The sequence below is a fragment of the Schistocerca americana genome, chromosome 3 (genome assembly GCF_021461395.2).
Source record: "Schistocerca americana isolate TAMUIC-IGC-003095 chromosome 3, iqSchAmer2.1, whole genome shotgun sequence".
Classification (NCBI taxonomy): domain Eukaryota; kingdom Metazoa; phylum Arthropoda; class Insecta; order Orthoptera; family Acrididae; genus Schistocerca; species Schistocerca americana.
The window spans coordinates 427215291-427234366 of NC_060121.1; the positions used below are offsets into that span (position 1 = coordinate 427215291).

A 19076-nucleotide genomic window follows, 5' to 3' on the forward strand; every position below is an offset into this window, starting at 1 on the left:
TGGATGACCGCATAGCACAAACGCCCGCCGGGATCATCGTATTGCAAGGGCAGCAGTGGCAGATTGTACAGCTACCACAGCACAGATAAGAGGACTTGTGAGTCTAGACGTGTCAACACGAGCTGTGTGACCCGGTTATTAGCAGTGGGGAAACGGTCACGCACACCTCTAGCCCGTCTACCACTTACGCTACAGCATCGATATTTATGGCTCGACTGTTGCCATTAGAGGATCACTTGTAAGATGGAATGGCACACTTTGATCTTCAGCGAAGAAAGCAGATTCTGCCTGCTCGCAAGTGATGGTGTTTGCTTGTACGATGTAGACCAGAGGAGCGCTATCTAGTGGAATGCATTCATGCAAGACACACTGTCCCTACCGCAGGCCTTATGGTTTGGGATGGTATAAGCTAGAACATTCGTTCACCAATGCTGTTACTGGAGGGGACACGAACCAGCTCTTGGTGCGTGCAGAATGCTGTTAGACCCGTTCTTTTGCCGTTCTTGCAACAGGGTAGTTATGTGTTGTTCCAGCAGAATAATGCCTGCCCACACACTTCCTGTGAGAGTCAATGTACTCTGCATGACGCGCACTAACTTCCCTGGCCAGTACCATCTCTGGAGTTGTCTTCAATCGAGCACGTGTAGGATGTGATGGCACTGGAGGTGACTCGTACGATTCGTCAGTTAACAACTTTTACAGAACTACGTGAACAGGTTGTAAGGTGTCAGGCAAATCCAACACCTTCCATGAAAACCATGACATGATAGCAAATCCCGCAATATGTCACATAGCTCCGAATAAATCCTGACATTATATTAACCAAATCAATACGATCAATGAGTGTCAAATGGAATACCACAGACTAACACAAGAACGCCTAAATTCATGTCATACCTTCCCACCGTGAAACAGATGCAGTTCCGAGGGGAGAAACGAGAACAGAGGTCGAGAGGAGAGCCGTGTAGGCTAGAAGTCCCTACGGTAAGAGCGGGGCAATGGGACACCCACATCGCCGGCCGACTGCCAGGAGGTCCATACCCCAGCACATCTTAAAAGATAGAGCCCTCCAGAAGAACAGTATAGATATTACGATAACACCAAAAGGGCCACACCATCTGCAAGTTTTAGCGTTAGACTTTTCCGTGTCTCTGTTACGTTGCAAACGTTAAAAACATTGCCCCACCACGAAAAGGATAACGTTTCTCATTGGATAGACAGAATTTTTGCAGGCGGAGCTTACGGTTAACATTGAGACGCCGATTGGCCAGTTGATACACAGACAGATACCTTTTTCTTAAACCAACTTCGGTAAACAGTAGTAAGGATAAGTTCATGAGAGTTGCTACCAAGACAGAGAAGTGTGTGGAGCTGCGCCGCCCACCGCCCCTGACGCTGCCTAACCACTGACAAGGTAATGAACACACACGACGCCGCAAAAGAGTGCATAAGGCTTCACTCAGAAATGCAGAAGTCACATCTGTTACATCCCCCTTTTATGTAATACTAGTGTCGATCGTCAATTAAACTTTGTGGCGTTCACATTTGCTACTTGAAGTTAAAATCTGAAACGCGATGATTTTTCTGTTATATAATTACTGAGAAGCCACATCAGCCACTGTTATTTATGACAAGTTAAATAAGTAATTAAAGATAATTGAAGGTCACTGTAGACCATTTTTAATAGTTTTCTCTTTTATGAAACTTAATTTAAACCTAGATTATAGATGTGATATGGCATAGGTCATCCTTATATCCATTACAGAACTTGGAAACCCATTCAGGGAATATTCGTTCACATTTTTGTTGAACGCAGTTGGTTTTTAACATCCTGTATTAAAATATTTCCTTTTATCAATAGTACAATTTATAAACAATGTTTTGTGAGTAGAATAAAAATTCCAGTTGTAAACTTAACTGACTTTTCGACGTTATTTTACCAGCTAACTAAAAATAGGAAAGCCTTGAACCCCTCCCACTAAATTTAATTAGTATTAACATTCTTTTACACGGAGTGCAGTGGAGTTGATGCTGAAATCATTAAGTATTTGATTACATCATCGCTAGTCTCACTGAACTCTTCTGAACTCTACATGTCATGTGTGGTTTGGCGTCTCATTACCAGCAACAGGTCCCAGGTTCAACCTAGTCATTTCCTTAAAAAACACGCTCAGAGCGTCGTTGCGAGCAGGTGGTAGAGAGACACGACTTAGAAGAAACAGACACCACGCAGAATGTTAGAAGGTTGAGCAGGCGTGGCGTAACGTATCCCAGGACAGTATTCGCCCTCTGTAGGATCGAGCGGATGCCAGACTCAGTACCTGCATTGCCGCTCGTGAAGGCTACACCATATACTAGTATGGGTGTTTCAGCATGGCTTGATATCTGATTCCTCTCACCCGTTTGAGATAGTGATCTGTAAATGCAATCATATCATGTACTCCATATTCACTACTGAAACAATGAAGTTTGAGTGAATTGGAAACCTCTAAATGGGTGCACTAAAATTTTTTCTGCGGTCCATAATGCTAAACGGAAAGAGTTCTTTATCTGTTAAGTTACAGTTTGTTTCTTGGGTCACTGATCGCATAAGCAGAATTCTTATAGAGACCTCTTTCTTCAGTAAAAACAAAACAGAAGGCTTTTTCCGGTCATTAAACTGATGCACCAGACTACCTCAACATTGTGGGCGTCCATAAAATGATGTAAAATGATGTTTAGTTGCTGCAAGTTGCGTACAGGCGGAAGGGAAAGGATTGTTAAAGAATATGTTAAGGGACACAAACGTCATACGCTGCTGAAATAAATGTGAAACCTGCAGCAGCGGAAATCACGAGAAATGTGACGTTCACACTAATTTTAATAACGTACAAGTGGTGGCGGTGGAAACCAAAGGTTATAGAAGAAAATACCGAGAAAGTGTATTAAATTTCTAAATACTTCAAACGGCTTGTAGGGAAGCAGCATACTCACGCCTTATAAAATTCACATCAGTCTTTCCATTGTGTGCCTGCCTAGTCCGCTATAACTAGCTCTGACGTCATAAATATTGCGCAATACTTTAAAATGAAGTAAATAACCTGAAACGTTTCTAGCATGTCAGGAGTAATACAAAATCAATATGTGTTGGATATCAGTTCAATAACTTTAACCATTTTCGAAATTTGGATGTTTTTCTGTAAAAATCATTGGCGCAACAGAAATGAGCTAGAAACTTAAAAATTTATATTTAGATTCCTTTTGCATAATAATTTAGTAGAAACAGTATTCTGGACCTCACAAATTAAAATTTTAGTTGAAATTCATGATTTTCTGGTTTTTGTCTTAGAAATTAAGGAAGCAAGATAGATTAAGTAGGCGAATAAATAAAGCTAGGATGTTTAAATTTAAGTAGAAGGGAGATCCGCTATAATCATAAAAGTGTGAGAAGTTTCAACAGAATAACAATAAAACTATAGCTATAGCGTATCTCCAAAGAGCAAGTTCAGAGCTCATCTACTGCTTGTAGTGTAATTAAATTAATTCTCTCGTCCAAAATATTTGACTTAGCCATGTCAGACTTTTATTATGATTACTTACTTGTGTACTGATTGCACAATTAAATTGAAAGCTTCATCGGCCATCAGCAAAGGAAGCAATGATTTATTCGATAACATAAAATGGTGCATTACTAGCCCAGCGGCTAGTCGGTAGAGCAGATTTGATCAGGTGTTCCCTTAGCCATCCGCACCACGGCTTTATATGTAAGAACGCTGCGCGAGGAAAAGGAAGGCCCCAGTTCTCTCCAGACGCTGATTAGCGCACCACCTGTGCCGGGAGTCGGGGCGCGTCGGTATCATTGATATAAATGGTCTCGGATGCAGTGATAAGTTACTCAGGATACGCGTAACCATGAAATCGTTTTCGAGTGAAGTGTTAGTTTTGGGATGACGGTAATGATCTATCTTTAGTTTGCGTATGTCGTATTTACATGTGCCGCCGCAGGACAGACATTCTACCATTATTAGTGTGGCGTTTGATGAACATTATCATCAAATTATGGCGAGCATTCACATAAACATTTAATTTGAACAGTTATAGTTGCATCAGCGCATTAGCGCAGCAGCGTCTCAGCAGCATTAGTGGCAGAACAACTGAGAGAAAATTTGGAATACATTTCACATATATTTTCTCAGCATGTTATAGTCTTAGGTAGAGATTTCAGTTTACCAGATATAGACTGGGACACTCAGATGTTTGGGACGGGTGGTAGGGACAGAGCATCGAGTGACATTGTACTGAGTGCACTATCCGAAAATTACCTTGAGCAATTAAACAGAGAACCGACTTGTGGAGATAACATCTTGGACCTACTGATAACAAACAGACCCGAACTTCTCGACTCTGTAAGTGCAGAACAGGGAATCAGTGATCATAATGCCATTGCAGCATCTCTGAATATGGAAGTTAATAGGAATATAAAAAAAGGTAGGAAGGTTTATCTGTTTAGCAAGAGTAATAGAAGGCAGATTTCAGACTACCTAACAGATCAAAACGAAAATTTCTGTTTCGACACTGACAATGTTGAATGTTTATGAAAAAAGTTCAAGGCAATCGTAAAATGCGTTTTAGACAGGTACGTGCCGAGTGAAACTGTGAGGGACGGAAAAATCCCACCGTGGTTCAACAACAAAGTTAGGAAACTACTGCGAAAGCAAAGAGAGTTTCACTGCAAGTTTAAACGCGGCCAAAACCTCTCACACAAACAGAAGCTAAACCATGTCAAAGTTAGCGTAAGGAGGGCTATGTGTGAAGCGTTCAGTGAATTCGAAAGTAAAATTCTATGTATCGACTTGACAGAAAATCCTAGGAAGTACTGGTCTTACGTTAAATCAGTAAGTGGCTCGAAACAGCATATCCAGACACTCCGGGATGATGATGGCATTGAAACAGAGGATGACACGCGTAAAGCTGAAATACTAAACACCTTTTTCCTAAGCTGTTTCACAGAGGAAGACCGCACTGCAGTTCCTTCTCTAAATCCTCGCACAAACGAAAAAATGACTGACATCGATATAAGTGCACAAGGAATAGAAAAGCAACTGGAATCACTCAACAGAGGAAAGTCCACTGGACCTGACGGGATACCAATTCGATTCTACACAGAGTACGCGAAAGAACTTGCCCCCCCTTCTAACAGCCGTGTACCGCAAGTCTCTAGAGGAGCGGAAGGTTCCAAATGATTGGAAAAGAGCACAGGTAGTCCCAGGCTTCAAGAAGGGTCGTCGAGCAGATGCGCAAAACTATAGACCTATATCTCTGACATCGATCTGTTGTAGAATTTTAGAACATGTTTTATGCTCGTGTATCATGTCGTTTTTGGAAACCCAGAATCTACTCTGTAGGAATCAACATGGATTCGGGAAACAGCGATCGTGTGAGACCCAACTCGCTTTATTTGTTCATGAGACCCAGAAAATATTAGATACAGGCTCCCAGGTAGATGCTATTTTCCTTGACTTCTGAAGGCCTTCGATACAGTTTCGCACTGTCGCCTGATAAACAAAGTAAGAGCCTACGGAATATAAAACTAGCTGTGTGGCTGGATTGGAGAGTTTTTAACAAACAGAACACAGCATGTTGTTATCAATGGAGAGACGTCTACAGACGTTAAAGTAACCTCTGGCGTGTCAGAGGGGAGTGTTATGGGACCATTACTTTTCACAATATATGTAAATGACCTAGTAGATAGTGTCGGAAGTTCCATGTGGCTTTTCGCGGGTGATGCTGTAGTATACAGAGAAGTTGCAGCATTAGAAAATTGTAGCGAAATGCAGGAAGATCTGCAGTGGATAGGCACTTGGTGCAGGGAGTGGCAACTGACCCTTAACATAGACAAATGTAACGTATTGCGAATACATAGAAAGAAGGATCCTTAATTGTATGATTACATGATAGCAGAACAAACACTGGTAGCAGTTACTTCTGTCAAATATCTGGGAGTATGCGTGTGGAACGATTTGAAGTGGAATGATCATATAAAATTAGTTGTTGGAAAGCGGGTGCCAGGTTGAGATTCATTGGGAGAGTCCTTAGAAAATGTAGTCCATCAACAAAGGCGGTGGCTTACAAAACACTCGTTCGACCTATACTTGAGTATTGCTCATCAGTGTGGGACCCGTACCAGGTCGGGTTGACGGAAGAGATAGAGAAGATCCAAAGAAGAGCGGCGCCTTTCGTCACAGGTTATTTGATAACCGTGATAGCGTTACGGAGATGTTTAGCAAACTCAAGTGGCAGACTCTGCAAGAGAGGCGCTCTGCATCGCGGTGTAGCTTGCTGTCCAGGTTTCGAGAGGGTGCGTTTCTGGATGAGGTATCAAATGTATTGCTTCCCCCTACTTACACCTCCAGAGGAGATCACGAATGTAAAATTAGAGAGATTCGAGAGCGCATGGAGGCTTTCAGACAGGCATTCTTCCCACGAACCATAGGCGACTGGAACAGAAAAGGGAGGTAATGACAGTGGCACGTAAAGTGCCCTCCGGCACACACCGTTGGGTGGCTTGCGGAGTATAAATGTAGATGTAGATGTAGATGTAGACTCTGATCTGCTCTGGTAGTTGGATTGTGTGGATTCTTTTTGGTCTGTGACTTTCAGAATATAGTGTACATTTTAGAGAGAATGGTTTTTGATTATGAATCCGAGACAATCTCTTAATTCCTCAGAGCTATAAGCTGTAGCTATAAATGTATTTCTCAGATGAAGTGGGCACTAGGAATTCTAATTACAGACTTCACGTTCTGCTAATCACTTTCTGGTTGCCAATATTGTAGTTAGAGAGCCAGTGTTGAGAACGGCAAACAACAGCATTAAATAAATAATAGGAACATTTAACGATTATTCCACCCGCCGCCCCACATATGGTGTATCGGCCGGGAAAGAAACTGAGGAAAAGTGAAAGTGATTTTTAAATATTCGGATTCGGGAGTGAAATGCGACACGCCACTGAGTAATAGAACAGTGATAGTGTTACGTGTGCATGTGGACTACGCAATTTGATTAACAATGCATCTGGATTGACGGAGCTGGCACTGAGTCTAGCGGCGCTGCCAGCATCACAAGAAGCCAGTTTCGCCTCACCGCAGTTGTCCGCCGGAGCAACCAGAGCCGTGCCTGCAGTTGCGGGCCACACAAACACATAGCAGCCGTCGAAGTGCCGTCTGCGGTTCAACGCGACGGGTCGCGTCAGTAATCCTGGTACGCCGCGCCGGCAACGTCATACATCGTGCAGAAGGAACTAAGTTAAGTGAAAGGTGTTAAAATTTTTACTAACCTGCACTAAAAGACTGTCGGCGATGGAACTGCCAGAAGAAACTGAGGTTAAACTTAAATCAGAACCTATGTCTGTTGAGGGAACTGTAAATCCAGACAACGGTTCAAGTGTAAATATGCATGAAAATAGTAATGTTAAAGTGATATATGAAGTATTGCCTCCTGACAGTAGTGTGAAAAGGGGCAATGATTCAATAATAGAGACCCCTGTAGTAAAGCAGAAATCAGAAATTGTTAATTTATTGGATGATAGTTTATCTGATGAGTTAAAAACGAAACTGTCTTCAGAGGTGGTAGAGTTTAAAAAGGATAAGTTAGATATGACTGATCAATCAGATGTTTCACTTAGTTTTGATGATTCTGGTATTATAGCTAGTTTTTCGTCACCTGAGTGTGATAAAAAAACCAGCTAGTGAGCAACCCAAAGATACTGGGGCTATTGATTTAAACGTTATATTACAAGCAATAGCTACCAGTAATGCTAAAATGACACCTGAATTAAAGTCTGAAATAACTGAGGACAAAAGCAGTAATGCTGAATTGAAGTATGAGATTGCGGCCAGCCAAACTAATTTTAATAACTGATTGGAAGTAATGGACAATACGTTCAAGGCTGGTTGCAATAAAGTGAAAGAGGATCTGAACAGTTTGAATTATAGAATTGATTACAACCATGAGGATACTAAGAAAAAGGTTGCTGAACAATTTGCTGAAGTGTATAAAACAGTAAAATCCGAAACTGCTTAGGTTCGCAAAGACTTCCAAATGGAATATGCGAAGCTGGAGCACAAGTTAACAGAAAAGATCGAGGCGGAATCTGAACTGTGCTCAGATAGGTTTAACGATGTTAATATAAAAGTAAACATATGTCAAGCAGAAGTAGATGCAATCGAAACTGTTACTACTCATATCGTGCAAAGAGTAGATAATGTTGAAATGAGAGTAGAAAATATTAGTACTAACATTGCTAACATTGAGAGTAAAGTAGCTTCAGTAACTTCTGGTAATGGTAGTATACAACAAGTTGTGGCTGCAAACTCCGCGCCGGCCACGGTGGTCTAGCGGTTCTAGGCGCTCAGTCCGGAGCCGCGCGACTGCTACGGTCGCAGGTTCGAATCCTGCCTCGGGGATGGATGTGTCTGATATCCTTAGGTTAGTTAGGTTTAAGCAGCTCTTAGTTCTAGGGGACTGATGACCATAGATGTTAAGTCCCATAGTGCTCAGAGCCATTTTAACCATTTTTTGCAAACGCCGCATTTATCGATGTCGGCAGTTCTTGCAGTTCGATCCAGATACAAATGTCGACCCGCTAGATTTCTGGAACGATTTTGAAGATGTGATTCCACCAACTTGGTCTGAATCTCATTTATTAGAAGCCATCTAGCAGGTGACGCCATGCGTTGGTCAGCTGATGTTATGTTGAAGTGTAAAACATTAGCGGAATTTAAAACAGCTTTCATTAATGAGTATTGGTCTAGCAACAAGCAAAATGAAGTGCTGAGAGAATTTTGGAGTGGAAAACGCATCAATGCAGGCAATTAATCTGTTAAAGAGTTTGCTAGGTCATGGATTTCACGTTTGTCACATTTGGCGGAAAAACCTGAAACCTGAAATGATAATACTAGGTCTTGAAGCGAAACTGCAATGGTATTGGCAAACTAGAATTATATCTGCCCCTAGAGACAATCTTGATCGTTTCATTGAGTATTTGGAACGTGTGGAGCATGTTGCTGCCAATGAGGAGCAAGCACGTAATAACAGAAATGGTGATAACACTGGTAGTAATTTTAAGAAAGAGCAGAATGGCAATGTAAACATCAGAACAGTAGGTGTTCGCCATCCTAAGAGAGGTAGGAATTGGAGAAATAATTATCAGAACCAACAATGGCATCCAAATGATAGTAATTTTGTTCCAAACAAAACTATGCAGGTAAACAACAGTGCGGAAAGCAATGCTGTGCCAGTTAACTGTAATGGAAATAAAGGAAACAGTAGTAGGCAGAGGCAGGAAAACTAGTTCCCGTCTATGAGGACACTGGCGCTCACCAGGCGGTTACTTTTCCTAAGCCAGTAATTACAGTAATTGATAAGACAGATCAGAATACTCAGACTGAACATGTGGATGAGGGGTCGGTAGCATCTAAGGATACAGAAGAAATATTAGAACACTCGCAGTATTTAATAGATACCATGTTAGAGGCGCTTTCTAAGTGGGAAGAGAAAGAGAAGGCGCAGCAGTGTAACGGTAGGGAAGAGCTACAAAATACTGAATTGTCAGGTGAAGAAGCAGAAGAAATTAATGCTTATATTTACGATAAGGATGATGTGCTATTATCTTAAGTGCCTGTGCGGGATGTTGATACTGTACTAATAGATTTAGGACAGGAGGTAAGTGAGAATGAAGAGGATAGTCTGTTGTGGGTCGATGAACCCAGTAGCTGTGACCAGTTGTCACTTGAGAAGGAACCCGACGATAATAGTGAAAGTGATTTAGCTGTAACTAGTGTTATGCCCGGTCTGGAAGCGCAGAATCGCTCAGACTACAGTAATTTGGGTCATGTTCAGCAAACTAAATGTAATGAAGTCGTGCGGTGTTTCGATTTAAAATTAATAGACTGACTGGAAAAGGCAGCTGAAAATGTAATTCAGGAAACCCCTACACACTTTGACCTAAATGTAATGAAGACAGGTGTCGATCACTTTAGTTGGAGACAAATCCAAAAGGAATTATTGGATGAGTTTGAGGAACCACCTGTAAAACCTAGAATAAGCCACCCTATAATAATAGTGAATATATTGGGTATTAATGTACGTTGTCTCTTAGACAGTGGAAGTGAGGTGAGTGCGATATCTCAGTCCTTCTTTGATGCATTACCTAGTAAAGAAAAGCTTACCGTATTGAGGGTATCAGGACTAAGAATAATTGGTGCTACTGGCAAGCTATCAAAAACGGTAAAACAAGAAGCTTTGCTGCCCTTTAATATTAATGGTAATTTAATTGATCATCCATGCTTAATTTTAAATACTCTCAGTATTGAGGTTTTAATTGGCATAGATTTCTTGTCAAAATATCAGAGTGTTGTTGACTTTGAAAGAAGCCAGTTAAAAATGGTCTTGCCGATAACCGGAGTAATTACGGTACCTTTTATTGATAAACATGTAGTAACTAATGATAAAACTTGGGAGCTGCCTATACGAGTTCTGAAAAATAGTGGATATTGGGACGAAGGTGTTAATCTTAGTAAAAGTAAGCTAAACACAGAAGAAGAAGCATTTATTTTGGACAAGATAGAAGCTAAATTGCAGGAAATCGATAAAATTTCAGCTAATCAGAAGGAAGAACTGAGACAGGTTTTAAAAAGGCATCATAAGGTATTTTCAATTGGACCTGGCGTGGTCAAAGGTTATGAATGTCAATTAAAGGAGAAACCTGGCCAAGTGTTTTTCAGGAAGCCATACCAAATACATGTAGCTAGGAAGGAGGCGGTTCGAAAGGAGATACAGAGAATGCTAGAGTGGGGTGTGATTGAAAAAGCGGTCAGTGAGTACAATAATCCTCTTGCTGTTGTACCAAAAAGAGACGGGAGTGTCAAATTGGTCTTGGACGCTCGTTGGTTGAATGAAATAGTGGGTAGGGAAAGTGATAAACCGCAGAACATGGACGAGTTATTGCAAAAGTTCTGGGGAGTAAAATTCTTAACTTCTATGGACATCACGTGTGGATATTGGAATTTGCCACTGGCGGAAAGTTCAAGGAAGTACACAGCTTTCTTGTACGAAGGAGTTTGTTACCAATACCGTGTGGTACCTTTCGGACTTAATATCTCTGTTTGTGCCTTCGTACGTGTGATGTGCCATGTTTTAGGACAAGCCTTAATTAATAAAATCACAGTCTACGTAGATGATCTGTTAATAGCAACCCCTACCTGCGAAGAACACATAGTTTTATTAGAGGAAGTGTTAGAGGCTATTGAGAGAGGTGGCATGAAACTAAAGATTGAAAAGACTGAGTGCGTTAAAGAGGAAATAGGTTTCTTGGGATATATGATAAGTGGAAAAGGTATTCTGCCTGATCCAGGCAAGCTAGCAGTCATTGAAAAATTTGAGGCTCCCAGAAACAAGAAGCAGCTGAGATCGATGTTCGGTCTTTTCGGCTTCTATAGGCGTTTTGTTAGTGGTCAGGCTTTTAATGCACCCTGTCTTCACCTCCTGCTGAAAAAGAATACCCCTTGTGTTTGGGCAGCAGAATGCCAACAGGCGTTCGAGGTGCTGACACAATCTTTAATTAATAGTCCTATTTTACATCATCCTGATTTTGAAAAACCATTCTGTATGACTGTTGATGCTAGTGGCTATGGTATAGCTGTAGAGATATTCCAAGTAGAAATAGAGAACGAACAACAAGCGAACAAGACTATAGCTTTCGCAAGTCGATCTTTACAGGCAGCAGAGAGAAATTATGGCATCTCAGAACTGGAAGCATTGACAATTGTATTTGGGGTACAGAAATTTGAGCAGTATCTATTAGGTCACAAGATAAGTGACCATAAGGCGTTGAGCTTTTTGAAGACCTGTAAGTTGAGGAATGGTCGTTTGGTAAGATGGTCATTGTATCTCCAGCAGTTTGACCTTGAGGTTAGATATATTCAAGGAAAAGATAATTTGGTAGCTGATGGGTTATCTAGAAGTGCGGAGCTCTGTGATGACGTGGGAATTACAGTAACAGACCTAAGTGAAGTACGAATATTTCCGTTGCATGAAGTAAAGGAAGAAAGTGCATTAAAGAGGGTGATTAAGAACTTGAGACGTGAGCAGAATGCAGATGACCAGCTGAAATTAGTAAAGAGCTATTTGGGAGATGCGAACTATCCTAAGGTTTCGCAATACTATTGTCTGCATAAAGGTATTCTGTTTAGGAGGAAAAAGGTAGGTGTTTCTGAGTGGAAGCTGTGCTTTCCCTCACAACATGTAGACTTACTAATCGACTATGTACACCTGAGGTATAGGCACTATGGTGCAAAGAAGTGCATTTCAAAATTAAAAGAGAAAGTTGTGTTTGACAACATGTACCGCCGTGTTGCCAAGCGTCTAGCATCTTGTGTAGTGTGCCAGAAAGTCCGTGCTGCTAACACCAGAATACAAGAGGATATGCATTCAGTAGAGCCAACTGAAACCCTAGAATTACTGGCTTGTGATTTGTTTGGCCCTCTTCCTGCTTCGAGAGGTGGGTGCACCCATGTTTTTGTTGTTGTGGATGGATTTAGTAAATATGTTAAGCTATACCCAATTAAAAGAGCAAATGCAAAAATGTTGGTAGAAAAGCTGCAAAAAGATTTCTTCATGAACGTTGGCGATCCGAAGAGTTTGCTGTCAGACAATGGACCTCAATTTACTTCTGATAGATTTAAAGAATGTCTGGATAAGGCCGGAGTGAAACATGTGAAAATATCTGCGTATTTTCCCCAAGGAAATATGAGAGAATTGAATAGGCTTTGTAGGACTTATTGTGCTCGGAAACACTCAAGTTGGGCAGAGCACATGAAGTATTTTGAGAATGTAATTAACAACTTAAGGCATGATGCTACTGGTTCTGCGCCTTGGGAATTGATGTTTGGCCAAAAACCGCACAATATGATTGCAGATATGGTAGAATTCCCTATTCTAACGCAAATATCCACAGATGAAAAGAAGTTAAGGGCTAGGGCAAATATAAGGAAAAGAACATTAGAAAGAAAGAAGCGTCATGACGCTAAAATCTGTACCCACCAGTTTTGAAATAGGTCAGTTACTCCTTGTCAAAACCAAGGAAAAATCAAAGAAAATAAATGCAGAAACAAAGAAATTCATGTTCGTATACCAAGGACCTTTCAGGATCATAGGAAAACCACATGCCAATGCATATAGGCTAGAGTACCCTAAGAGTAAAAAGCTGTTCGGTCCCAGCAACGTGATCGACCTAAAGAAGTTCATAGGTAGTGAATGAATTCTGTAGGGAGGAGGTTGTTCTGTAACCTCTACACAGTATGGCAGCTGTGCAGTCCCAGCTGTGTGAGATCTTCTTTCCCATTTCACATTTCACTCTCTCTTCATCTTTTCTATCCACCTAAAATTTAGACCTCTTCGTTCCAACACATTAAATTTTCCGTTATGGTTATCAAGCCAATAATAAACTAATGAATTCTGTAGGGAGGAGATTGTTCTGTAACCTCTACACAGGTCTCACTCATTCTTCATCTTTCCTATCAACCAAAATTTTGACTCCTTTGCAATACAAAAATTTTTCGTCATGGCTATCAAGCCATGACTTCTGTAACCATTCTATCCACCGATTAGTGAAGAAAATAACTAATGTGACAAACCTAACAGTGACATAAACAATAGAGAAGTATGATGTAATTAAGATACAAAGGTATTTGTGTAACAAGTATGTATAGAACCCTGGTAATGTTATAAGTACAAAGTTGTTGTTTTATTGGAAATGGTCCACCAACAGTAATTTAAAAAGTTATACAAATTCGTGTACAAGCAGGATCTGAAGTGGCAGTGAAACCTATTGTATGCTGTAGAGCTAACTAATTAATAGTAAAAGAGATTGCTTAGTGTTATGAAAAATATGCAGATAATTGTAAGAATGAACTCACCTTGTGTAGCAAGGAATGGCAGTGTAATAGAAGTGAACAGTGTTTGTGGTTGAGACGTGAAGGACACGTCCTTGAAATATTTATAAGTTTGGAACTGGCCGTTATTTGGTGTAGTGTGTGACAGGACACACCTACACGTATTGAGGTTATGAGTAGGAGGCGTGAATGCGACCATAGGTACCCTTGTGTTATATGAGACAGAGCAGCTCATGATGTCCTATAGGCTTAAGGAATTTAGCATTACGCTCGGCCATAATTACTTAATGCACTTTAATGGTAGGTCGAGAGAGACTACCTGTGGTTTCAGCATCCAATCAAGTGGAAATGGATTGCAACGTGAGCAAACTGATCAGCTGCAATACACTATAGATATGAAATAAATGTGCTATCCTTTGCATTAAATGTTAATAGAGTGGGTGTTAAAGCAACATAATTGAGTAACATAATGGCAGACGTGAAACATTATTTATAGCTCAGCATAAATATACTTCGATGAAGTAAGTACATAATTGCAGATGTGGAACTGACACAGCAGCAGAGGACCAATAAGTGGATTTAGTAGTCAACTAAACGTAGTGTGTTTTGGACACTCAGAACTGTACTATTACCACAAGTAACTCACATGTACAAAGAGGCTGAGAAGACAACTGCTAATCAAATATACTCATACTATCTCTAAGAATAAGGTAATCGAAAATGAGTCAGTTAAGAAAATAAAATACAGATATGTCAGGAATGTACCGAGCATTGGTTCAGTGTTCCGGCCCAGAAATAATAAATTGAGGTTAAATAGGATTTATGATTGTATGCCTTGAGCATAAATTTTCTCTAGTACGTGACTAACGGCGTTTTGAGCCATTTGTTTACCGATGTAATGACAGTTAAGTAACTGCGAGAGTAAAATTGAAAAAGTTCTGTTAACTTTGTTCCAGTAACATATTGAAAGATAAAAAGTATATATCCCCACTTAACTGTGACCCACCCTTAGATATTAAGTGAACAGAGTCTGAGGCACTCTTTTTGTTTGTTCTACAGGACAAACCAGATAATGGCAGCCTGGTAGCTGCATGAAAGCGTGGAGTGACTTGGACAGAACTCACAGTGACCCCTCCCCTTTCCCCATGTAATTTAGAGTGAACGTGAAGGACGCACACCATAGCAACTCCCCCCTCCTCTACCCTTGTGAATGGAAGTGTAGAAAGCCAGCCAACGCGGCTACAACCACGTGTGTAAAAATGAAATTGTCATGATTTGCGAAATTTTCTTTCAGGTTTAGAAAAGACTGCTAAGATATAATTATCTGTTTATGTATCATGAATAACTGTGTTATTTTCTTTGAATTTGTGTACGTAAAAATATTTACAGACAATTTAATGGATTTAAGATTTTCATAATTTTACGTATTTTATGTGTTTGTCTGTCTAACGCAATATGTATGCCAAAGTATTTCATTGATTTTGGTTAAATTTTGAGTGATAATGTTGCTTAAGAGGCAGTGAACATGCCAGCAATTTAAATAATTGAAGTAGGTAATAAGTTTTCTTTTAATATTTCTATATCTTTACATTTCAATTTTAATTTTCATAGGGAGTTAAGCTGTACTCTGGCTTCCCTTTTTGTAACTAATTTTTTTCCATTTACATTCAAAAAAATTATGTAGAGGGTGATGTAGGGAAGCAGCCTACTCACGCCTTATAAAATTCACATCAGTCTTTCCATTGTGTGCCAGCCTAGTCCGCTGTACTAGCTCTGACGTCATAAATATTGCGCAGTACTTTAAAATGAAGTAAATAACCTGAAACGTTTCTAGCATGTCAGGAGTAATACAAAATCAATATGTGTTGGATATCAGTTCAATAACTTTAATATCAGTTCAATAACTTTAACCATTTTCGAAATTTGGATGTTTTTCTGTAAAAATCATTGGTGCAACAGAAATGAGCTAGAAACTTAAAAATTTATATTTAGATTCCTTTTGCATAATAATTTAGTAGAAACAGTATTCTGGATCTCACAAATTAAAATTTTAGTTAAAATTCATCATTTTCTTGTTTTTGTCTTAGAAGTTAAGGAAGCAAGATAGATTAAGTAGGCGAATAAATAAAGCTAGGATGTTTAAATTTAAGTAGAAGGGAGATCCGCTATAATCATAAAAATGTGAGAAAAAGGAAGGCCCCAGTTCTCTCCAGAAGCTGATTAGCGCACCACCTGTGCCGGGAGTCGCGTCGGTATCGTTGATATAAACAGCATCAGATGCAGTAATAAGTTACTCGGGATACGTGTAACCATGAAATCGTTTTCGAGTGAAGTGTTAATTTTGGGACGACGTTAATGATCTATCTTTAGTTTGCGTATGTCGTATTTTCACGTGCCGCCGCAGGACAGACATTCTACCATTATTAGTGTGGCGTTTGATGAACATTATCATCATATTATGGCGAACATTCACATAAACATTTAATTTGAACAGTAATAGTTGCATCAGCGCATTACACTCTGAACTGCTCTGGTAGTTGGATTGTGTGGATTCTTTTTGGTCTGTGACTTTCAGTTATCCCACCTGCCGCCCCACAGGCTCTAAGCACTATGGGACTTAACATCTGAGGTCATCAGTCCCCTAGACTTAGAACTACTTAAACCTAACTAACCTAAGGACATCACACAAATCCGTGACAGAGGCAGGATTTGAACCTGCGACCGTATCAGCAGCGCGGTTCCTGACCAAGCGCCTAGAACTGCTCGGTCACAGCAGCCGGCTAAATTTCTAAGAACTAATGTAACTTCAAGAGATAGGACAGCAACAGGTTGCTGGCTCCGTGGATACTGTAATGGTACTTGAATTACGTAACCATTACGGCAGCACACCTGAACCTCTCGATACCAGCAATATTCTACTGTGTTTCTGTAAAGTAGTTAACATGTTTCTGAGACAATATACAGATTTGATTTCATTAATGTAGAGGTACTTTGATACATCGATATGTTTATGTTGCAGTGATATTATTCTTATGTGTATTCTTTCTTTTGTCACAATGATCGTTGACATTCTTGTAACTCTGATTTTTGGGCGCGTAAGCGATTATTAGTTGTTAGAGCGTCGGACCTTGAGAAAGTCAAGTCTTGGACGTCATGTTGAAAATACACATATTGTTGTCAGCTTATAAAATGTGAACTTTAACAGTGAGGAAGATGTTTTCAAGTATGTTTTGTATTGTGGAGTGATGTTTTTGTGTGTTACGTGATATTGCAACAAAAGCAGTAAAAAGGAAGTGTAACTTAAATTCGGAGTGCTGATTATTTTTTTACATCACCATTGTGCTAATTTTCAAAGGTTTAATCTTCAAGAATGGTTTGTGAAACACATTTATAAAACTTTGGAATATAGCAGAAATATAGCAGAATAAAACCTAGGCCTCTTTGCATCCGAGCTTGGAATCAGCACCACCTAGATTTTCGATGATTGAGCCATGATTTTACAACGAGACCAGCGTGGGAAACACGAAAAGATGAGTGCCTAGTTTATTTATTATTACATGAAATGACTTTATTAACTGTGCTCTAATGACACCTGCCACATAACAACTTTGTTGTTGACCGAAAATGCAGTATTTAGGAGCGTGAGCAACACCACAATCATTGTTAAATTTTGGCCATTGTTGTGGTAGGGTTGTTACAATACCCATCATCAAGAAACTGAATACGCCGCTGCGGTGTGTGGGAAATAAAAACAACGTCAAGGAAGCCATCTCTGAGGACAATAATATTGTTTGGTAAACAGTACCCCTCTCTTGCTCTGTCCGTTCCACTTCTATCCAATAACGGTGGCCCCCCAGTAGCAGCAAGAAGAATTTTAACCAGTAATTCTCCTCTGGCATAAGTGTGGGAAAAATCCATTTATATCCAATGACAATGGTACACTAAAACAAGTCACAATAATTTCAAGCAGTAACCCTACTTCTTAAGTATTAGCTCTTGAATACTTCGCTTACTAGCCAATGAAGATGGCCCACCAACGAGAGCAACAGGTATTTTAATCCCACTTTTCCGGCATGAGCGAGGGAAAGCTCCTGCTGTGTAAGAGATCGCGACACTGCTCTCTGACAGTCTTCAATCAATCGCGAATACCACAAGGTCCTGAATCAGAGAGGTCGAAACGTCGGCTGTATAGAAGATATACGATGGAACCTAACAACCCAGAAGTTTTTACCTTCAGTGACGACGACCACCAAAGTCTGCAGACTTACAATGACTTGACTGTCTCATCTTCCATAAACGGAGAACAGTTATCATTATTATTCAAATTTTTTAGCAAATTTTAATCTTACTATGAGGTACTCACCTGTCACCAATGTAAAGGAGAATAACTCCAATGGCGGTGGAAACGAAGAGGCTCACGGAATACACGGTATTTGGGTACAGTTCCTTATCGCACACCCAGTCCTCCTGCGAAGCGGCAGTAAGGGACAGCCACGTGGTGTCGTACTCCCAGCCATACAAGCAGGGTGTAGTTCCGTTCTCTTCCCCTTGGGTCTTCATCAGGCATCGACTGTACTCTCCGTCTTGTCTGTAGAAGTCAATATATTTTAAAAGGACCTCTGATATGAGGGTATGCTTATTTGTTGATAACACATGTTGAGTAGCCTATTGTCCAGTGTGGCAACCGACTCCAAACGATCAACCATTGTTCTAATTATAATGCCAGAAAAGACGCCAGACTATGAAAAAAACAGACTGATAACAGATCAAAGAAATAAAACTGTCCAAAAATAGTTCTTCTCAATGTGTGACAAATAAAAGTATATCAGTTTTTATACCGATCTCAGGGAAAATACAAAATGATGAATGCAGTTTCAGACATGAAATGTCAATTCTCTTATTACTTACTTCTCGAAAATATTTTTAAGTTACTAAGAACGACAGCACTGTGTCCCATAAAATATCTTTACGTAATAATGTCAAGCTACAATTAAATTAATGAATTGCTTTAATTAACCTCATGAAAAGCGATATAATTATAGAGTTAGCGTAATTCATAGCTCTACCCCCAGAAAGACCAAAATCTGGCCCTTAGTGTTCCGTCGTGTAAGTGATTCGTACCACACACTGTTGACCACAAACGGA

At 40.1% G+C, this 19076-nt stretch overlaps 1 protein-coding gene across 1 annotated transcript in view; it reads right to left on the minus strand.

Moving 5' to 3' along the window:
- The window catches only part of LOC124606135 (solute carrier family 22 member 7-like), a 60097-nt gene extending 41606 nt beyond the window's left edge, over nt 1-18491 (minus strand). Inside the window, exon 1 of the mRNA XM_047138099.1 lies at nt 18295-18491. Within this exon, the coding sequence (XP_046994055.1) occupies nt 18295-18491 (197 nt within the window). The remainder of the gene's footprint in view (nt 1-18294) is intronic.
- Between the last annotated feature and the right edge of the window lie 585 nt (nt 18492-19076).